The sequence below is a fragment of the Haemorhous mexicanus genome, chromosome Z, assembly GCF_027477595.1.
Source record: "Haemorhous mexicanus isolate bHaeMex1 chromosome Z, bHaeMex1.pri, whole genome shotgun sequence".
Lineage (NCBI taxonomy): Eukaryota > Metazoa > Chordata > Aves > Passeriformes > Fringillidae > Haemorhous > Haemorhous mexicanus.
This window is the reverse complement of record NC_082381.1, coordinates 43,242,758-43,264,861: the sequence shown is the minus strand read 5'-3', so window position 1 is coordinate 43,264,861 and position 22,104 is coordinate 43,242,758. Positions and strand designations below refer to the sequence as shown.

The 22,104-nt window shown below is 43.9% G+C and overlaps 1 protein-coding gene and 1 long non-coding RNA gene across 5 annotated transcripts in view; one reads left to right on the top strand and one right to left on the bottom strand.

Annotated features, from left to right (window-relative positions):
- CPLX1 (complexin 1) overlaps nucleotides 1-22,104 on the bottom strand; it is a 247,859-nt gene that overhangs the window by 97,640 nt on the left and 128,115 nt on the right. Inside the window, exons 1-2 of one of the 4 annotated variants that reach the window (XM_059836793.1) lie at nucleotides 10,156-10,404; nucleotides 9,265-9,367 (exon numbers count right to left, since the gene is read on the bottom strand). The exons of 2 other annotated variants lie outside the window; for them this stretch is intronic. In XM_059836793.1, the coding sequence (XP_059692776.1) occupies nucleotides 9,265-9,295 (31 nt within the window). In that variant the 5' untranslated portion in view covers nucleotides 9,296-9,367; nucleotides 10,156-10,404. Of the gene's footprint in view, nucleotides 1-9,264; nucleotides 9,368-10,155; nucleotides 10,405-22,104 lie in introns of those variants that run through there. One more of the 4 variants, XM_059836794.1, reaches the window with a different exon arrangement.
- Nucleotides 11,022-19,867, top strand: LOC132322384 (uncharacterized). Its single transcript, XR_009485110.1, has 2 exons — nucleotides 11,022-16,290; nucleotides 16,405-19,867. It is a non-coding gene; the product is annotated as an uncharacterized LOC132322384 (long non-coding RNA).

Here is a 22,104-nt window from a genome sequence, read left to right as displayed (position 1 = left end):
CAACACAGCCTTAGTAAAACCTTTCCAAAGTCCTCCTGCAAATTAGGATTTTGATTAATATATGCATTCTCAAAGAATTCAAGAGACAGACACAGCTAGCACCGGCGCTGGAACAGAGGCCAGGCAGTCCCACCCAGCTCCTGCCCCTTCAGGCAGGGTGCAGGAAGTTTCACACCATATGCAGTAACACCGTGGCAGTGAAGCAGAAACAGCAAGAAAGTTTCATTGCCAATATCAAGTCAAGGACAAATTTTCAAGTCCATTAAGCCCAGAAGCTCAGCTCTGTCTAGCAGTAAGAAGCTGAAGGAGTGATAAAAGGACAGAAGAATAGTGTTCACTTCCCCTGAAGGGAAGGGCAGTGCTCAGAGCTGAGCATGCGTCTAGTTGAGTCTGCTGGTTTCTTGGGATAATGGATTCCTGAAATGCTTTCTATGCAAGGAGACTGGGAAAGACACCATTTAACACAGAGATCAAGTGACCTTCCCAAGCATATCCAGGGTTCTCCCACAGACAAGGCCAGCCATTGAGACAACCATCTCACACTCAGTTACCTTCTGCAGAAGGTTCAAACATCTTTTCTGCCGTCAAATTTGCCTGAACTCACCAGCCAAAACAAAAAAAATGAGACAGATCCAGGAACACAGAGACATGGCAGTTCAACTATTTGTCAACACAGGCATTGACACACATTTCTTTCCCGTCCTTTTTCCTTTAATTGTGGTCTGCCTTCCCCTTCAATGCTCTAATTCTCTCAGGAGACTGAAGTTATCAAAACAGCTCCATCATTCCCCACATGGATTTTTTTTCTTTGTTTGTTTCTTCCCTTATTTTTCACAGAAGGTAATTCACAGCCATTTGAATCCCAAATTTATGTTGATGTTGTTGAATGTTTGACATTCCTTCAAGGTCAGAATCACTGCAAATAAGCCACGAGACTCAAATCATGATGCAAAAATGTAAGTAGCTACTAAGCAGATTCATTCTTGTAGGTAATGACAAATTCAAATTGCAAAAAGAGCACAAAGTCAGCAGATTAAATTTGTTGTTTGCATTAATGCACTTCTGCAGTGACAGCATCCACCCAACTCAAAACCAGCTCATTTAAACATACAGGAGAGAGGGGAACAAAAAAATAATCCTCAAATTGCACAGGGTGGTTGTCAATTTGTCCGCAGCAGAGAGACACAATTTGTTTGAAGTATTTTGTTTCTAACATGCACTGTGATTTGTACCAGGGATAGATCACTATAGCCTTTGCCACGTCTGTAATTGCAGCTGTTACCCTTCAGCAAGCCACACGAGCATCTGTTCAGCGATTGGTTGAAATTTTCAGCCTTCTCAGCAATGTTCTACATCCTGAGACACGTACTCCAGACCCAAAAACTAACCTGAGAGAAACACAACTGACTATTCCAAGCTCTCACAATCAGACTGTACGTGAGAAAATATGATGGCAACCAGCAAAGTGCTCAAAGCAGTAAGTGTGCAAATGTTCAAGGTGCTGTGTTGCCTTGATCAAGCACTGGATTTCAGCATGTGGAATGAATATACAAAGGCAGTGCAGAGGCGAAGCCTCACCTCAAAGAAGAGCATCCAAAGCTAAGGCAGAGTGCTTTCTGCCCCACCACTGAAAGAGGAGCAGAGACAGAGAATTTGGAAGAGTCTTCAGCATACTGCAGAGGGTCTGTACAGTTGTTGGAAGTTGGCATATAAACTCTGCAGCTTTGAGGGGCTAATATACCAGTCACCACTTCATGAACCATATCCTCTCTCCAATGGCCTGAAAAACTATGAATTCTCATCCTAGGTAACACTAGAGCCTGTATTTGTGTCTGAGTCTCAGCACCAGTGTCTATTCCCTCTCGCCTGAACACTATCACCTAAAGTTCAGAGAAGGGACCTTGGCCATGAAACAGAAGAACATGCCTTTTGCACGTAGCCCTCTGACATGAGATAAACCAATGGCAAAACACTAGAGATCTGTCCCTTTCTTTCTGCCCACCTTCCCTGCTTATTGCCATTCCTCTTCCAGGGTTCCTCAACAATTTGGCAGATTTCAAACACTGCTGAAGGACTTCTCATCTCCATTCAACTGCCACATGAAATTTCCTGTGATACCATCTTCTTGCCAGGGTGGATTTTTGTTCTTCTGCCTTTAGGGGGTGCCCCAGGATGAAAGAGGCATTCCCATTTCTGTAAGGGCAGGATGCCTGTCTTCCCTTAGGGGAGAGTGTTTGCAGAGTTACTCAGAGCTTTTGGAGCCCTGTACTTACTGCAGTACTGACAAATACAGACCATACATTCTTGACGTCACTCAGCAAGACTTCTGAACCCAGGCAGCCTTCAAAACTTTGATTTCACGGGTTTATGAATTCAAACCTTTCCCTTCTAGTCAGAGAAGAAAGCCCTCCCATGTACATCAGCCTTCATAGACACCAGTCTTCCCTAATGTCTGTGCTTTTGTCAGCACATGAGCAAGTAGGTCTCCACAGTTAACACAGTTGAACTACATCCTGAACTTCCCTCTCCTTAAACCAACACAAATGCAAGCCAGTAGCTTATATTTAGAGCATACCATTTCACCAGGAAGATCTCAGTAATTGTAATACACCATCCATTAGGCTTCTGCTCAGCTCCAAATCCGCTGTTGCAGATAGCATCTCCTATGCAACACAGGCTAAAATTTCAGCACTGACAAATCCTATTTGCACCAAAACCATGCAGCTGGGAAGAAACCACCACTTTGCTTCTATTATTAAAGGTAAAAAAAAAAAAAAAAAAAAGAAAAGTCAGAAAAATGCAGGTATACAGCAACAGATATTAAAATCAAAAGCATGCAGAACTTCCTTCAAAGTGGACTGAAAAACCAAGAAGAAGAATCCTTTCTTCTGCCACAAATCAATCCTAAACAGACTACTTAACATATGTGAAATTTTGTTATTTCTCCCTCTCTGGGAGAGAAAGCTTCCTGGTTATCCATGTCCCTCCCTCCAAGCAGGTTTTTGACAAGCAGATGGCCTGCAGCACAAATCTTAGTTAAAGCTCTTTGTGGCCCACCTCTCCAGTCACCTGAAGGTTGCACATTTCCTCAAGGATACTTCAAAAAGCACACTGCTCGCAGTGCCTGCTTCCAAGTAAGACAAACATAAGTGAGATCCCAGCAGACACAAGGGAAAGCTTTGTGTGATTCTAACAGCAACAGGCTAAACAGAGGCAAGCAAATATAAAAGAAAGCTTTCTCCAGAAAGGAACAGGAAAAATGAACATGGTCAGTTTTTCATCTCCTGGTTTGGATAATGAATGCAATAAGTCAGCTGACCATCACTGTAGTTGCTTCTCTGGTATCATCTCAACAGCAACCATTTGCTTCCTTGGAAGACATCTTGCAACAATCAAATTCCTCAAAGAAAATCTCTTTGCCACCAATTTACATTAGGGAAAAAAAAAACTTTTAATACCATTCCTTGTGAAAAATGTATGCAACAGATATGCTATCTACCCCACGCTCCTGCCTCCTGTCACTGGTCCCAGGTGCTGATCCCACCTCCCTCTCCACTTTGTCTCTTCAAAAAGCTGTAGAGAGCAATGAGGTGACCCCTCTGCCTCCTCTTCTCCAAAACAGAAAAACCAGGTTCTTAGCCACTCCTCAGAAGACCTTTCACCAGCCTGTTTGCCTCCTCTGGATGTATTTAACGCCCTTAAAAATATTTTTGATTTGTGGGGCCCAGAATTACACACAACACAGGTGGAAGTTAACTGAGAATGAAAGTGAGTGGCCTCCCAACACCTATCACCTGCTACAGTGGTCTTTTGAGATCTCATGTCTCAGACCAGATTCTCCAGTCTTTGTGATTTGGATGCACCTGACTGCAAAATGAAAGACCTCATGTGTTAAATGTTTCAAGGATTACAGACAAAAGAGACCCCAGAAGTCAATACCCACACTGTTTGTTAGCATTAGGACGTGCAGTTTTGCATTACAGTTTCTGTCCTGCTCCAGAACTTCACACATTAACATAAGCAGTGGAGCACAGCCTGGTTGGTGCATGAGGTCCCAGTGCAGCACAGAGGCTCAGCAGAGAATTGGAAATGTGAGAAACAAGAGAGTGAGTTGGAGAAGGAGAGCACAGAAACACCTGTATTTATTTCCCAATGTGTTCCACCCTGAATAGGTCTGTATTGCCTTTGACTGCACTCGATCTTGCTAACTTCTGCAGGAAAAATTAGGGACTTAATCCTCACTTCACAAGCTACTAAAGTCAGGCAAATGCAGCAGTAGAATATACAGAAGGTCACTGCTAAGATGTTAAACACTAGTGTGATTTTCATTCAGGCTTATCTGGCATTCACACACCCTCACATCTTCCCTAATGTAAGCTTAGTACAGGAGCTGCTCTTTCAGAGCTTAAGTCACACAGTGACTTAAATCCCATTATCTTCACGAGGGCTTGGATCTCTCTGTCTGTCTCCAGGAACAAGGGGACTCCCTCTGGACTGTGTTTTATGATATACCCATCTGAAACAAAGTTCTGGTGAGGGATGTAAAGTTCTCTGAGGGACGTAAAGTGCTCCCCTGCTGGCATGTTGCAGATGGCAATCTGGTTGCATTTGTTTTGTGCCTATAGTATTTTAAGAACCCTTCTGAACCAAAATAAGTGTCCACTGATTCTTGACAGAAGAAGCAGATGTGAAGCAGAAGTCCCCACCCTAAACTGCTGCCAATAAATCAGCAAATCATGCCTGTATTATCTATCATAGTGAATATCTATCCAGAAACTCAGATGTACCCTTCCTCCTAGTGCAGTTGCACTGCACTATGAATTCAAGGGGTGCTGGAAGCATGAAGAAGAAATTTAGACATTACTATTCACATGCACAGTTACATGTTAAAGGATTTGCATAATTTATCCACAGGCTGACATTAAAACAATTCAATATTTAAGGCAGACATTCCAACCTTTTACCATCCAGTTGTTGCCATTTCTCCCATTTGAGGCAATAAAAGTAGCACATTAAAAGGGCTCTGTGCAGCATCATATTTAGAGCTACTTTGTGTTCTGTGTACTACAATTTCACAATATTCTGGTCTGCAGAATGTTGCTTTCTGCAGTAGGAAATCTCTCTCTCTCTTCTAACACATCATGATCCAACATTCCAGTAAATTCTCCTCCCTTTCCATAGGTTTCCTTTTTTCTTTTTCATAAGAAAATATCTCAGACCTTGGCCCTCAAATCACCCAGTAACAGAATGACACCCAGAAGAGCTTCATGAAGTTCACTGTCTTCTGTTCAAAACCAGTTTCCCTACTTGTCCAAGCCAGCAGTGACAAAGGAAGTGATACAGCGTAGTACAACGTGGGAGTCAGGTGTTCGTGCACAATTTGCTTTCACACAAACTTAGCAAGAAATAAGCACTACACAGTGAAAAGTATTACAGCTAAACTCCTTCAGGACCCATTCCATATCCTCCAGTTTCTGTTCTCTCCTGGGAAATCACACACATCGGTCGTGATAACATTAGCCCAGCTCTGACCTGGCTTGGCAAAGAGCACTTCTAATGTAAAATGATTCTGATTGTCTTCATTTTAAGAACTGTCACAGGAACAGCAGAGTGACAAATCACCCTGGCTTCACACCTCTGTCAATGTCTGTGATGTAGCAGGGTCAGAGGTACAAAATATTCCCTTGCTGTTACTTATGTGGGAGAAGAAGCAATTTTAAGCCTTTAACCTCTTGCTACTTTCTTCTTGTTTTACACAGCTAATAAGGATCATTACTTCTCCATGGCTTCTGTCACTGTCAGACAATAAATAGTGTGATTTCCATACAGGGTGTTGAAAGGTCTGAGAAGCACAAAAAAAATAAATAAAAGCTACAGAAGGAAGTCAGCCAAATGACCTACTATTTTGTACTGTTTTTCCTGGACCACAGTCCCCACTGCTAATGAAAGGGTCAAGGATTTTGCCATGAAGAGGCCATGGATTTAAAAAGACACTTTTTCAAGCTGGTCAACCTTCAGGCAGAAACTCTGCTGCCAACACAGCAGCAAAATCCCAGTGCTGGCACAGCAGAGGATGACCTTCCACTGCACAGAAACAGCAGACTTCTGCACACCCTCTTAACACCAAGCCAGGGAAAGGACACATTCTACCTCAGCAATACAATAACCTGTCAAACTGATTTCACAAAACCTAAATGTCCTCATCAAACTTTCAAACAAAGCAACTTGTCACCACGTAACTGCCTTTCCTTGGCTGCTAACTTGCTAACTTAGCTCACCTACCTTTCAAAACAGCTCGTTGCCTTCTTCCCCTATGGTCAAAACTCCAAGGAAAAGCAAATCTGATCATTCTATGTCATTAGAGACAAGACTAATATCTTCAAAGTTTGCTTCGAAGGCAATGGCAAAACTCCCACAGAAGCATTCTGCTAAGGTTAGTGCTACTGCTAATTAGCAGAGAGTGAGACCTCATCTTCCTCAATAAGGTGAGTGAGGAGGTAGGAGAATGATGTTTTTCTATCAGTACCTTATTTGATCACTCCCTATGACAAAACCTGCTTCCAAACTCCTCCAATGCTTCAGAGACCTGCATAGTCCTGTACAGTAGGGAAAGGTCAAAAGCAACCACCTGCAAATAGTTTTCACATCCAGGCTTTTGGCCATCAAAAGCTCTGGTCCAAGCTTCATTTTAGGGCTGTATGCTGGGAAGAAAAAATGACTAATGAAAATTACATAACCATTATGCTCTGTCAAGGACATCCAACTGGCCCTCAGTCGTTGTGAATTTTCACCATCTGAGACAGTTGAAGGGTTAAGCTACCTTAGTTGTAGGTGCTCGGCAAGCAGAATCTAAAGCAGGTCTGATTCTGTGAAAATTAGAGGGGACCTAATGACAAAATTGCAGTATTTTTTTCTTTCTTCCAGGAATGCCATAAGAGATTATGAGAATGGTATAAGAACTTTTGCACCATTCAAAAAATCCTATCAAACAGAAGAATGGATTCAGAGGTGTTCTGGGAAAAGCCATATTAAACTAAAATCAAAGAGCCGCAAAATCCGCCCAAAGACCTCCCAGAAAGTGAGGATAATAAAAATGGTCCCTAGCAGATCAGACCACATACCCTACCCAAAGCAAGCCTATCAACTAGAGGTTTGGTGCTCTGCTCAGTTTGACCATCCTTGTGGACACAATTCACAGAATATTCTGAGTTGGAAGGGGCCTAGAAGGATCATTCAGTCCCACTCTTAAGTACATATCCCTTTGGATATCAGAACTGGCAGACAGAAAGGGTTCTGGCCCCAAAACTAAGGAAGCAAACTATAACCTTTAGTCCTTGGTTTGCTGTGCCAGTCTGGTCAGCTTGGATGATTTGCATCAGCTTGGGCTTTAACTCCAGGGAGAAACCAGTGTCCAAAACCACCTTAATTTTCTGTTATTACATTTGCACTGGGAGATCTTGTTTTATCTTGTTGAAACTATTTGTAATTTAAAAACAGGACTCTGCGTAATGAATTAGCATTTCCTGGATTTTACCACTCTGCAGAGACTTCTCCTTTATTGAGTAAGTGGGTAAGTTCCACACACATTAAGTCATCTGGCAGAAGAGCTGGTGCCCTGGACAGCATCTTGACAGACATCAGGAGCTCAGACTTCACAAAAAGATGCATTTGGAATTTACCTTCTCAGAAAGTCCTATTATCATACAAATCCTGACCTTGGCATGCAACATCTTGTTAGAATGAAGGTCTGCCCAGGGTGAATGCTGTTAAGCACAGGCAGACACTGCTTCCAACTCATGTTAAGTCACCAAGCTGCAGAAAAAAGCAGCCATCGTAGATGTTATTCCTTTGCTGCAGCCCTCCTGCCCCCACCTTTAACTGCAGTCTGTAAGCAGTTATTTCCCTTTACTGGATTCATGGATCTCCAGCTGTAGTGCCTGTATATCCAGCCTGCAGGTTCAATTCTGTGCAAGCAACCTTGCACTACAGCAAACAGTGCAAAGCCTGCACATCTTAACACTAATTCTCTTTCAAAACAGGCACTGAAGAGTGAAATGAAACACAGCACTGCTACCACACAAACCACTACCTTCTCACTTAGATGTCTTCTTACCTCGCTATTTTGTGCAAACAAATCAGTCCCTTTCTTCTCCAGTTTGATCTCCCTATTCTAAAATACCCCAGCTAAAACTTTGGTTGCTTCCTCTGTTCTTAACTGTGAAAATTTTGCTCCTCTGATTAAAAATACCTACCACTTTCAGAGATGAAAACATTATTTCCATGCCATGGGATAAAGTCCTGCAGTAAATGCTGAAGTTGTATATAACATCAATATCACCACACATTAAACATTTACAGAGCCCCATGAATCTACAGTTCCTTCAAAGAAAAAAGAATGAAAAATGCACACATGAGATAGAATACAAGAGATAATAATCAACTTCCTCTGAGGCCAATATTTCAGTTCCCAACAGGATCCAGCATCACCTCAGTGATGCTTAGACCATTGCTTAGACCGAATGTCCAGGTCAAGCAACCTAGAAAGTAACTGTGGCAGAATAAACTCATTCCCAAATATTTGTTCAGTGTTTTCAATTTCTCCTACACACATCCCTAATTTTTCTATTTCACATCATTAAGTTAAAACAATTCCTCACACACATAAGCTAATATACAGAAACCCATAGAAGATTGGCCTCAAATCCATGTGAAGTGTGCAGGAATACTTTATTATCATTTCCACCCTTATTGTGGTAGTGTTCTTACTAAAAATAACTCTCAAAATATCAGAGACATAAATTTCTGCACTGGGTATTTTTTGTTCAGGATTTGGCCAGTCTTTGGGGCAAAGATGAAAGAAGGCTTACACATATATGTCATTCTCTGGGCTTACTCTGCCTAAACGAATCTTCATCATTTATAATACCTGCCTCGGTGACATGGCATGAAGCAAATCAAGACTTGTACACTGCACAGCAGGATATGCATCCAGGTGGGTGCCAATTAGGCCTGACCCAGGGCCAGCACACCCTTTGTGGGAGATCTCTCCTCTGACATGGGGCTTTGGTCTCTGCTTGTTGCTGCCCTCTCCTGCTCAGACTCTCCAAACACTCCACTCCGGGATCATGAATCAGTGAGAGGCACACTCTTCCAAGTCCTCAACAAGCTATTGCAGGTGCAGACCCTACCACAGTAGACCATTCCCTCTCTTTCTGGGTGTAAAGGGAAGGGGTAGGTGGCCCCTTGTTTGCCAATCACACTTACCTCCAAGAGCTTGTTTCATAACAAAATCCATGATTTGTTGCTTGGGGTCCTGCCCACCTTCACACCTCACATGCACAGAGACTGGGAATCCTTGGAAGGCAGCCTGCAAAGAGGCACAATCAAAACAGGAATAGTGTCTCTAGGAGAAGAAAAAGCAAATGCCTGATCTTCCTCAGCTCTCTCCCCACAGCCTTCCTCCCTTCGTCTGAGTGCAGACAAGTTTCCAGCCCTCCATCCTTTCAGACCCTGCTTTGCACGACAGGGCACCCGAGGAGCAGAGCTGCATGCTGGCGAGTGCTCAGCGGGTGGGAGGAGTCAGGGGTACACGGCGGCTCCCCCAGACTGGGCAAGTGCCCGGGAGCAAGTGCGGAGGAGCAATGCGGTCCCCTTTCATGGCTTGTTTACTGCAGACGGGCAGGAAGGAGTTAAACCTTTGAACTTTCTCGTTTCCCCGCCTGCTTCTCGCCCTCTCGGTTTTCAGAGGGTTTGCTCCGAGGTGGCAGGTCCGCCCGGGACCGCCGAGGGGGCATTTGAAGGTGAAGCCCGGGAGAACAAGCGGGGGATGCTGGGCGATCAGGATGCGGATGCAGTCCGGGTGGCGGGATGGAAAGTCCCCCACCAGAACCCCTCGGAAAGCCCCCAGCGCAATGCCAGGGAGGACTGCACCTCCTCAGGGTGAGCCGGGACGGCTCAAGGTTGAGACTGGCCGGCCCCAGGTGCAGCACAGCTCCGGCTGCTGCATCCCACCCCCCGCCCGACTTCGGCACCGGGTCACAGCCGTGCCAGCACCTGGAGGGACAAGAGCTGTCCCCTCTCTCTGTGCGCCCGCACCCCGCCTCTCCTCTCTGCCCTTCCCGGCTCGGCACGGCCCGCCCGCCCCGGCGCCGGTACCTCGCTCGGCGACAGGCGCTGTGCTGAGACGGGCCGGGCCGGGGCAGGTGGCTGCGGCAGGCGCCGGCTGCTGCGGCTCCTCTCGCCTCCCACGGGCTCCGGCCGGCGCCCGTGTGCCCGAGGGTTGCCGGGGAAGTTGCGGGCGCGGAGTGGGGGAGAAGGAATGAGTCCACAGCTTCTCCCTACTTTTCCCCCGCGCCCCTCTTTTTATCACAGCATTTCCGGACCATCCCACCGACACGGTCCCTCCTTCCTCCTCCCCTCGTTGCGGGAGCTGGACTCTCTCCCTCCCCCTGCCTCCGGCTCCCCCGCCCCTTCCCTGCGCCGCCCTCGCCCCTCCGTGCTCGCCGCCGAGCAGGCTGGCCGCGCTCCCCCAGCCCCGCGGAGGGGTGCGTGTGTCTGAATGCGTGTCCCCCGCCCCATCCCCAGCTGTCTCCAGCAACCAGGTGTCCTTGGGCTTTGCCGTGGGGGGAAGGAGCGGTGGCTGTCAGCCCGCTGTTACATTTTGCAATTGGTTCCTTGCCTCTCCTCGGGAGTCAGTGTGTGTGCCAGGGGAAATCTCTGCAACCACGGCTTCCTGCAAAAGGGGGAGGGTGTGGGAGAGCGTTCTGCATCCTCTGTTCTGAGTCCTTCCCGGAGATCCCCTCTCATTCCCTAGGTCCTGGAACGAGTTGGAGAGGCAAGGAAGAAGACAGAGAGGGAGCAGACTTTGTCCTCCCTCTTGCTTCGCCTCAGATTAACTGTGGCCGGAGAAGAATCGCCGGCTGCTTGTCTCTGTGCTCTCGCTATCCAGGTGGGGGGGGCGAGGCCGGGGGGGAGGGACAGGGACCGGGGGGGGGGGGGGGCGGGATGCGGGAAGAGAGGGAAGTCTTCTCGCTGCGATTGCCGCTGAAGGACGCGAGTGCAGTGATCCGTTGTCCAGCTGGGATTCGGGACGGCATCTGAAGGTGAGAAGGAAGGAGCTGGGTACGGTGCGAGCGCTACGTGGCAAAGCAGAGCAATCTCCACCCCAGAGCACCGGCGCCCACCTTAAGGGATGCCGACAGCGGGCTTGGAGCTGGATGGGGAGGAGATGAGTTCTGCTCCTGATCCGCCCTTTTGTCGCTATCAGGAGAGGTGGGACAGAAACCCCCAAAGTAACCTATATGGGTCTAAAAGGAAGGCGGGGGCTAGAGCGGAATGCTGCCGGCAGTAGTGGGAGCCCGGGGATGGGGAGCAGCGGCGCCTCCCGGGGAGACGCTGGCACGGCCCCTGGGCGACGTCGTCTGAAGGTCAGGAAGGACGCCGGGGCTGCACCTGGCACCGCGCGGAAAGGCATGCAGATCCAGCAGGCATGACAGGCGAGTCAGTCCCGCCCGGGGCAGCGATGCCGATCGTCGGGGCTCCGCAATCTGCTAAGCTTTCAGATGCCAGCTGCAGATGCGGGAGTGCATGTTTCTTTCTACACGGAGAGCAGTGTCTACCACCTGGGTCTTCCTCAGTGCCCCATGCCTGTCAGTTTTTCAAAGGCATTTGGATAATGCACTTTATAACATGTTTTAATTTATTATCATCCTGAAGTGATCAGACAATTGGACTAGATTGTCTTTTTAGGTCCCTTCCCCTAAACTGTTTGGTTCTGTTCTGTAGCCTCCCAGAAAACCACTTTTGCAGCTGACACTAATGTTAGTCTAAGAACTAACCTGGGTAAGCCTGTGCTACACTTTTTCTAACAAATTTCAGAGAGGAAAAAACAATACCAAAACAAGGTAGAAAACCCTCTTGCTTTATACCTTAACTCACCCCCTGAAATAACCATTCAAAAGGCATAAAGCAGTATTTTTTATGCTTTTTCATACATAACATAGGAGTGTGTCAGCATAGATTACTGTTCTCAAGAAATGAACCTGGGAGCCTGCTGGAGCTGTGTGCTGGGTTTCTGTGCTATCAGCACAGTGTTTCCAGATTTGTGGTGCCTCCCCAAGTGTCTATATGACTTTGAGCAGGGTTTATAGTCTGGGTCTGTCATATCACACCCCACATTCCTTTTTCATCCTATGATTGCTCTTAGAGAGAAGGACAGTGTCCCCACCCCAGACTACCAAACCTCTGTACGCATACCTTGCTCTTGTGTCCCAGGGTCTGGGAAGAAACAATTCAAATACTCTGATACAGAAGGATCAGAAAAGTGTGAGCTAATAGTTAGAACACCCAGTTGCCTAAAATCAGCTTTCTCCTTCCTATTTTGGGAATCCTAGACCATGCTACATCAAGGAACTCCTGCAGCAGCCGAGGGCCAGCATAGCCAAGGGGGGTTTTTGAGAAATGTCATTGTTCCTGTTTATAGGTCCCTTACAAGCTTTGCAATAGCGAATGTCCTCCCTTCTGTGCAGAGAAGAGTGATGTCATCCACAGGGATTTCAGAAGCCAGACAAAACAATAGGGACATCCAGAAGTCCCTGAGAGATCCTTGAGCTTCTTGTTGCGCTGTTTAGAGCTGCTCTTCTGTTTCCAGAGCCAGCTGACTCTCCAAGGGTCATGTACCTGTGGTTCTGTTTCCAAACTGCACCCACCTTTTCCAGATTACACAGCTGACACAGAAAATCATGATACATGAGAGGGTGAAACATAGCTCTTAACACTGACTACCTCACAGTTCCCTTCTCTTCAGGAGACCAAGACACATCATCATGAAATCACAAACTCCACTGAGATGCTCTGAATCCTAACTTTTGCATCTCTACCCTTCCTCAAACAAGGTAGAGCAGCAGATTCCATGTAACTCCCACAGGATGTACCTTCCAGAAGAAAATCCAATCACTTCTGAGCCTGATTTGGGTACCTCCTGTCCAGGTGATACCCTGACTTTTTGGTCAGGAAAGTTCCCACCAGTACACTCCTCACCACATGAGGATCAGGCACAGAGGCAGGAAAGGACACAGTCAAAAGAGATGATGTAGTCTATAGATCTGTGTCTATTCCTGGTCTCGGAAAGGCTTCTTGAGAAGGCTTTTACCTTGGAGGCAGAGCCTTTACTCAATTTTCCATGAAACCCAGCTGGAAAGATAGACTCATGGGGATCTGCTGGGTGATTTACCTGCCATACATGATGTCTGCTACAAGAGAAATAACTGCTCCTGCAGCCATGGTAATGATATGAGCAATGCCACATGCATTTTCTTTCTGATGGCATACAACAATATCCTAGCTTCATAAAAATTTATGAGTATGAATCTAGCAGTAATGCAATTTTATAACATTTACTGGACAGTAACAAATCTCAGAAACAGTAGTGTTTTCTCAATAGAGTGAAAGATAGAGACTGGTATCTGTGAATGGGATCTATCACAGCACCATGGACAGAGGAGAACAGCCAAACGTGCCCTGACATCTCCAAAATTTCCCCAAATACCAAAGCCAGTTCGTGGTCTGGTTTGCAGTTGACGTATGCCTGCTCCTGATTGTGGGAATAGGCTTGTTCTTCCTTGCAGAACCAGAACAGTAGGAATCCACATTATGACCTTGCTTGGTGCAGATGAAGAGTACAGAAAACTGAGCAAAGATCTCCTCCTTGGAGTTTTGTACATGGAACTCAGATTCCTTCCTTGGCCACCAGCAGGGAATCTGTGTGAGAAGTGGAATAAGCCAATAATTTGGTTTAGTGACATTTTCTATAGAAAAATGTATATTTGGATCTCCAAAAAGACGGAAAGGTCTGTTTTCAGAAGAAAAAAATAAATTAGTCAGGATGTTTCATTTCAACATCTTAAAATGCAATGTTTGATTATGCATTTCCATATGGTGTTTGACTACTAAACCGAAACCAATGCCATGTGAAAATGATACTAATAAGAAAGCTCAAAACAAAGTGTAAAGGTTATAGAAAATACTTAAACAGCTGCCCAAAATGATCATACTTTGTTTCTTTTTCTTTTTCCCCCTCCCCTTTTCTTTCATGAGCTCTCACTATTGGAACTGCTGCACTGTTCAGTAGACTGCTGGCAAGACCTGCAGAGGAGCAGGTTAGCTTTTTTAGCTTTTTATCACCATTATTAGCTTTTTATCAACACAGCTACTGAGACAGAGGAGTCAGGTACTTTCTAATGGTAGTTTGTATACATCAGCTGCAAATCCTTCACTGGTTTAGTTCACTGAACACAAATCTACTATATGTTTCATTTTCTCTTCAACTGTCAATTCTGACTGTCAAAACATTTCAGAATTCAAGCATTTTTTGCCTTTTCAGAAGTATTGCTTTGTTTCTTGTTGTTCCATTCAACTTACAGGAGGCTTTAAGTAAGGTCTTTATTTTCCAACCAAAATAAAACCCCAACATAATATTCTTTTTAAGTGTGTGTTTCCCTTAAGCCAAAACTATAAAAGGGTTTTTCAACCATTCCTGATTGCTTTGAAGCTCTGGTCCCTTGAGATTTCTTGAAGATGAACTTTCTAGTTGAGCATTTGCTTCAGCTATCAAAAGACCAAATTTTAGCTGCCCACCCTCAGAAAAACTGAAACAAACATGTATTGATTGTTCTGTCTTAATGACATTTGAACACAAGAATGCAAACTATATATTTTTTCTTTTTTTTTTATTTTTTTATTTTGATGAACAGCCTGTGAGATGCCCCAGTCTATTATGAATAAGCCACTTGGTAGGCTGCCATTTACAGCCTCTTGTTCCAAAGCTGACAACTTCTTGTTTGTTGTCTACCATTTCTACTCCCCTAGTTGCTGTATCTCCATTCCTTTCTTTGTTTCCTGTTCTCTGGACAAGTTCTTGCCTGACCAGACTGATTGAGAGTCCCTTCTCATCAGGACTCTGATTCCTGTGGATAGGCATGATCATGTAAATATCCTGCAGCTCTTATCTCCAGGATTTACAGCTCTACATTACAAGGCTTCCTTGGCAGAAGGAAGTTGTCCATAAAGCCAAGAATCCGTCTTTATCACTGCAGTGATTAAATAAAGTTGCTTCTATCCAAAGCATATCAAGTTTTTGTCATGAGATTATTATTTCAAGTACTTTGGCAGGAATTTTTCCACCGGTGAACAAGTCATCCAAACCAGAGCATTCTGTGATGTGTCAGCTTATACAGGGGTTTAGAAGTAAAGAGGTAAATAAAAAAAATTACTGTTCTATATTTGATGCTGTGGAAAAATTCTGCTTTAAGGTATCAAAGCGCTGCACGTTTTCCATGACCAAATCACTTTGCCTTGACTTTTTGCTTCAAGCAATACATGCGTGTCTGAAAAATAAACAAAATCATAGCAGAGTAAATTGGGTTTTTTTCAGAATTCTTTTGTCATGGAGAGGGAAAAAGAGGTCACACTTTCCCTCTTTGTTGCAATTTAAAGTGCAAGAAAGATTCACAATGTCAAACACACTGTACAACAGAATTTCTATTTTCTCAGGTAATTCTGTGCCTTGCCTTCTTTTATTACTCTATGTCTTGGAAAAGAAAATGATCAGAGGGAAGCAGCATACTTGGCTGAAATGATAGCTTGGTGTCAGTTGCTATGGCCTGTAGTTTTTTTCCTGTGTTAAAAGAGTAGTCTCAAGTTCTGACCTCGTCTTGGAAGGGAGGCCGTTTCCTCTGAGCCATGACAACAAATGTAATTTTTTTACATTTTAAACTTTTCATTAAGCATGAAGTGAATGTGTGCTTGTGTTAGTTTAACACAGCCTGATATTTAGTGGGGGGTGGGGGAAGCCACGGAGGCAACTTTTGAGAAAAAAAATCCAAAACAATAAACAACTGCTCGAAGCTTCTACTATATCTAGCAGAGCCAGTCCCTGAAGGCTCTGAAAATGGACATGTTGCTAGCTGTTCTTTACAATTAAAGAAGTTGGTAGTGCCTCTGTGGCAACATATTTAAGTAGGAAAAAGCCACCTCCACGCTCTGCTCCTCTTTCTTGCCAGGGTGGGGAGGCAGCCGATGGGGGCCCATGTGGCCAGACAGCAAGGGGCATAATGAGCAATTCTCCAGTGCGGAGCCCAGATGGGATCAAGTTTTCGGCCCTGTGAAACCCTGTAAGAACTTTTCAATTGATAGAACTTGAGAAAAAACAAACCTACGAACACCAGTTCTCTCCCGAGAAGGAGAAAAGGGAAAGGTGAAAACGCATGAGGAGAGCAACAGAGCGACACTAAGGTCAGTGGAAATGAAGGAGGGGGGAGGAGGAGGTGCTCCAAACCTCAGAGCTGAGATTGTTTTGCAAGCTGTGCTGAGGACTATAATACAACAAACTGTTTTCCTGTAATTCAGTAAGTGCATGGAGGGATGCAGCAAGCCATTAGGCAATTGAACGCCTTCCCTGGGCTGTCCGAGTATCCTTCTGCAGCAGGACTTCTGAAGGTGGAAGAGCAACGAGTGCAGATTGCCACCTTGACAGTGCACCGCTGGCAGTATCAGACAAATCAAGATCCGTGATCCCCATCCACAAAATGATCCGTGAGCTGGAGAGCCAAGGGGTGGTCAGCAAGACCCACTCACCCTTTAACATTCCCATCTGGCCTGTGCGCAAGTCTGACAAAGAATGGAGATTGACTGTGGACTACCGTGCACTGAATGAAGTGACTCTACCACTGAGCACTGCCGTGCCAGACATGTTAGAGCTCCAGTACGAGCTAGAGTCCAAGGCAGCAAAGTGGTACGCCGCTATTGACATTGCCAATGCATTTTTCTCCATTCCTCTGGCAGCAGAATGCAGGCCTCAGTTTGCTTTCACCTGGAGGGGAGTGCACTATACCTGGAACCAAATGCCTGCATTCTCCACCAAAATTGTCGTGTTTTAACATTGGTCAAAGCCAGGCACCCACCAAAAAAAAAAAAAACAACTATTTACTCATTCTCCTCTACTCAACTACAGCAGAGGAGAATGAGTAAATAGGTTTTTTTCTTGAGTGCCTGGCTTTGGCCAGTGTCAAATTAGGCTGTTACGGTATTATGCTCTTTACACACAGATGTTTCTGAAAAGACCACGGTAGTTAGATAAAATCAGAAAGCTTAGGAACCCTCATAACTTCCTATTTCAGTTTTGAACTTGATCTCCACTGCCTCACTTTGATAAGAAACCTAAACATGTGATGAAGTCATTTTCTAGGTAGGTGTATTTGCTGAATGAGATTAGCAGAATACCAGTACCTGAAAATAAATCTATGTAATCCACAAAAAAATAGACATATATCACCTTAGAATGTGTTTGTTGGGTTTTTTTTTTTACCTCAGTGGAACTGTAAAAAGTAACTTGTAATGTCACATAGATTAAAGGATCCAGCCAGTTTGTTCCCTGTCTTTACTGGCATGACATTTCTTCTATTGATCCATTCAGTGTCAGTGAATCAACAGCGCCACAGTGTTGTGGGAACAAGGTTGCATGCAGGTAGCAGTGCTGGAGATTCAATCCCCTTGCGTTGCACAAGCAATCACAAGGAATACAATGCAGTGAGGAAACACATCTTTCAGGGCATCCACAGCCTAATCCATCACATTGTTCTTTCATCAGCTTCTCTCCATGGGGCTCCTCAGACATACAATACCATACATTTTTCTGCTTCATCCTTGTATTGCCAGTTGATCATATGTGTCATGGTTCCCATAATCTTTTTTCTTCTGGTATTTTTAAGACTTCCTCTCTTCAGCAACTGCCACAGCTTTCTGACATTACTGTAGCTTTGCATTTCTTGCCTCTCTCTGACTGCAAGTACTCTTCTTTTGTGTGTAAATCAATACAATGGAGAAAAAATGTTGCATCTTCTATTGATTTTTCTCGCACTGGCATTTTTTTTATACCTCATCTATTAGACCTGCATTATTATCCCACTGTCTTCAGGGTCTATGGCAACTAGTCAGACCCCAAGGACTTAGTCTAACCCTCTAATACTTCTTATAGCTAGAACTGATTAAAAAAATAGTTTATTATTTTCTTCTTTTGATTTTCATATCCTCCCCATGTACAGTTCATGCAATTGAAACCCTTAACAAAAAGCAGAAGAGTTAACTAAGCTGTAAAATGTCAGTGGAACACATCAGCTGTGACCATATTAAACAGTCACAAAATGGGTGACTGACTACTGGCCAGTAGAAATAAGTAGCCTTAATAGTAACCTTAATAAAGTTCTTACAACTGAATATGATGAGTATTAGACAAGTGTGGCCAAAACAAAGGTTTTGATTTAAGCTAAAGCACTGGAGAGTTAAGCTTAATAGACTGAAATAACTGGACTTTGACACTTCCATTAGTGAATGTGTGCTGAATCCAAATTAGTTCTTCTAAGCCTGAACATCTCATATGATGAGTTCACCTGAATAGAAATTATGTGATTGTAAAGATGATCTGTCAATTTAACTCTTACTCAGGGCCTTCCTGTATAATCAGTCTTTGCTAAAATTAGTGACAAAGTAAATGAGAAAATTCACTGTGTTTAGAGAATCTTTGGGAAATGCAAATCTAGAGAGGAAAATGGTCTGTGTTGACAGTCAAAGCATTTCAGGATTCAATAACTTGATGTTTAATCAGTAACATATGTGAATCTCTGTGAAACACAAACAATGTTCCATACGTCCTCATATGCCTTTTAATTTTGCATTGCTTTTCACTAATTAGCTACTTGCCATTTCTCACCTTTCTCCTTTTGTAATATTTAGTCTTGAAATGACAGCATTTATCAGCCTGTTGAGGCACACAAACAGAGCAGATCTCTATTCTTGCACATAAACACGAATGCCTCTGTCCCAGCTCCCTCTTGATGTGCCAGTAACAGTGAGTAAGAATGAAATCATTTGCCCACTTTGAGACTCTTTGGCATGGGGGGCCATGTTTGGGTGAGCTGAGCTGGGGAGGTCTGGTAGATGTTGCTTCAGGTTTGGCCATTTGTGTGTTCCATGTCAGCTTAAGCAACCACACAGAAACTTTGTTTTTCTATTCCATTTGTGTTGTTTCTCAGGTTTCCAAGCTGCCTGGGAATGGTGGCAAATTCCCTGCAGGGCTTTCCTCTACAAATCATCATTTCTTTTGCTCCCACTCCATCTCTGTCACAATTATACTTTGGACTAAACCTTTCACTTCAGAGAGTTCCCTGCTCAGATATCACAGCAGAATAGTGAAAAACACTCAAAAAATGGGTTAGGGCTCTGTGGTTAAGCACATATTTAAGCAACCCGCCTGAAAAACAGATATAGACCCCAAAGGTATATGAGAGAATCAAAGCTAATTAATGCAGAAATAGGGCATAAATAACCCACCTGCACATTCATTTGGTACTGTCTATCCATTCCATGACTTTCTAATCCATCAGCAAGTTTCAACCTCAAGTAACATGGGAGTAAAAGTCTCCTATTGTTAGTTTTGATTAATTTCATGGAAATTGTTGGCTTCTTAGAGGAGAATTAAATTTTATTAAGTCTTCAAGAGAGACTAATTGTAGTAAGAATCTCTACTAGGAAATAAAGAATCTACTCAGGAGAGTTTTCAAGGAATTGACATTAGATTAAATTGGTGCATGTTTGGGTTTCTTTCCCCTTCAATTTGAGATGGTGAGAGACTCAACTGAATTAATCTTCTCCATATTTTTCTTTTCCACTTGGAGCTACCTCTGTTATAAAATTACTTCATAAACTAACTTTAAATGAGTATACACTTGTGGATATGAGATTTGCCTTTTGCTCCATGTCATATGAGACTTCACTATTGCTAGAAAATTAAATAAAAACTAGAAATTGAACTCTGGGAGGCACTTAAAATCTGCTGCCTGTTATGTGCATGAATTTCAAAGTGCCCTGTTCATTTATTGAAAATTTATTGGACATGTATTTCTTTCACACCTTATAAAGATATATCCATGAAGACAGTCCTATGCCATGAAGAGAAAAGGTAAGCAAAACAAGAAAGTCATCACCTTTCTGCAGGAGCAGAATTTGAACACAAGTGTCTGGAAATGAGTGTACAGTGAACTCTTGCTCCAAATACAAACCAGCAGGTCCAATATTAGCAATACGGCATCATACCACAAATACAGGTACCTGAAGTTCATCAGCAAGGTCAAGTAGATCTGTTGAGATCATTACTAAAGGAGGGCATGAAATAAGTTTGAGTCATGAGAAGAGCAGTAGAGTATCCAGAGGAAGATCTATCCCAGCTCTCTAAGTGAGGATGGGAGCAGGAACAATTAAAGCTAGGTTTCCAAGCACACAACTAGGTTTCTCTGGACTGCTTTCTTCCTTTTGCTCTCAAATGACAAATGTGATTTTTAATGTCCTAGCACCAGATGAGATGTCAGTCCTGTATGATCCTCTTAGGAGTTTGTTTATGCAGGTGACGCCAAAATACTGATCATGCCTGGATGGAATATTTTCCTGAACAGATACTTCAAGGAGCAAGTGGGATTCCACTGGCCATGTAAGGCCAGGTCAGAGCCAGACATTGGATTTTGTCTTGCAACCCAAGGGAAATGTTACCTAGACATTTTCATCATGTACTAGCCATGTTCATCCATTGGCTAGTACAACTGATATGGCTAGATATCTCTCCTGTCAGTCAGAAGTGTTTGGATGGCCAGGGATGAGCACTTGTCCCTAAAGAGCTGATCTCACTTCCCAGGGACTACAGAAAAGGATGCTGATAGGGTCAGTATTTGTTAAGGTGAAGAGTGGTGACATGTAGTGCAAATGATTTGCAGATCAGAACTAGTTCCTTCTCAGATAGCTTCATCCTTACAAAAGCTTAGATTTTCCTAGTCAAAAGAATAAAAATAATTATTTTCTGTGCTACCAGTGTCTTATAAAGGGAGTCCTTTGACTCTCAGATCCTGGCAGTGTCCTGTGTTTTTGGAGGTGAATGAGGCTGAAGGTCTGAAAAAATTACTGGCTTCAACAGTGAAGCACTGGTTTTGAGGTAGTTCTAAAAACATCTTTAATAGACAGAGAAGAATTGGTTTGAAAGATGAACTATTTAAAAAGTGTACCCTTGTGTATGTCTACATGCACCAATGAAACAGCAGGGGAGTTTTTGCCTGAACAGACTGTATTGGTAACCAAGGACATAGGAAAAAACAATCAAACTGCTAAACACTGGAGAACAGGTATTTTTTAATTGACCCCAGAAAATTACTGCTCTCATAAGGTCACAGCCCATGCGTGACCTGTCACTGACGCCTTTCGTAAGAAAAGATGGCAACACAGTGATAGCATATCCTATGCTGATTCTTCTCCTCCTACCTCCACAAGAAAACACACTGCACTCTTAAAATGGTCTAAAAATCAGGAAACTAGGACAATGGGCTTATCTTGCTCATGAAGGTTCGAGTAAGCGTCAATGTAAAATAGCTGAGGCTTCCTGAAGTGTATGAAAACCAGTTACTCCAAGAACCTACCATGGCAAACCCAAGAGACACAGCGGAGACTCAGAGGTAAGCATCCATTGTCCTCTGTGTCGTACATCACTGATCCTAGTCAGAGCAGCTGGGCACACTCCTCTCTGTGCTGGTGACTTGATGTGAACGTGTAAGTGCCAAGCTTTAACCTACTTAGAGACAGTTTAAAAATAGTACCTCACCCTCCCATAAGGTCTTGCACTGAGTTTCATTACATTTGTCTCCTACAGCATATATTAGTGGAAAAGTACAGAATAATATGGTGTAGGCTTCCTGAAGACCCAAGGAGAAGATTAGTGGGACATGTCAGGTCACTTTGGGACAGAAAAACAGCAGAAATGTCATGGGTAATTGGTGACCAGTTCCCTTTTTGGCTCCCAGCATAGGATAAAACTATGTAATTAGCAGACAAACAAGTTTGGAAAATCTCGTTAAGGTTCTGGAACTGAATTATTGTCAGGCTAGAATGAAATGGGTATTCAGCAGGTAAAGGTCAAGCTTTCTGAATTGTATGTCAGTGCAGAGGGAATGGAGAGCCCCATCTATTCAATTCACAAATCCCAGAAGAAAATTCAAGTCATGGTGATATATTTAG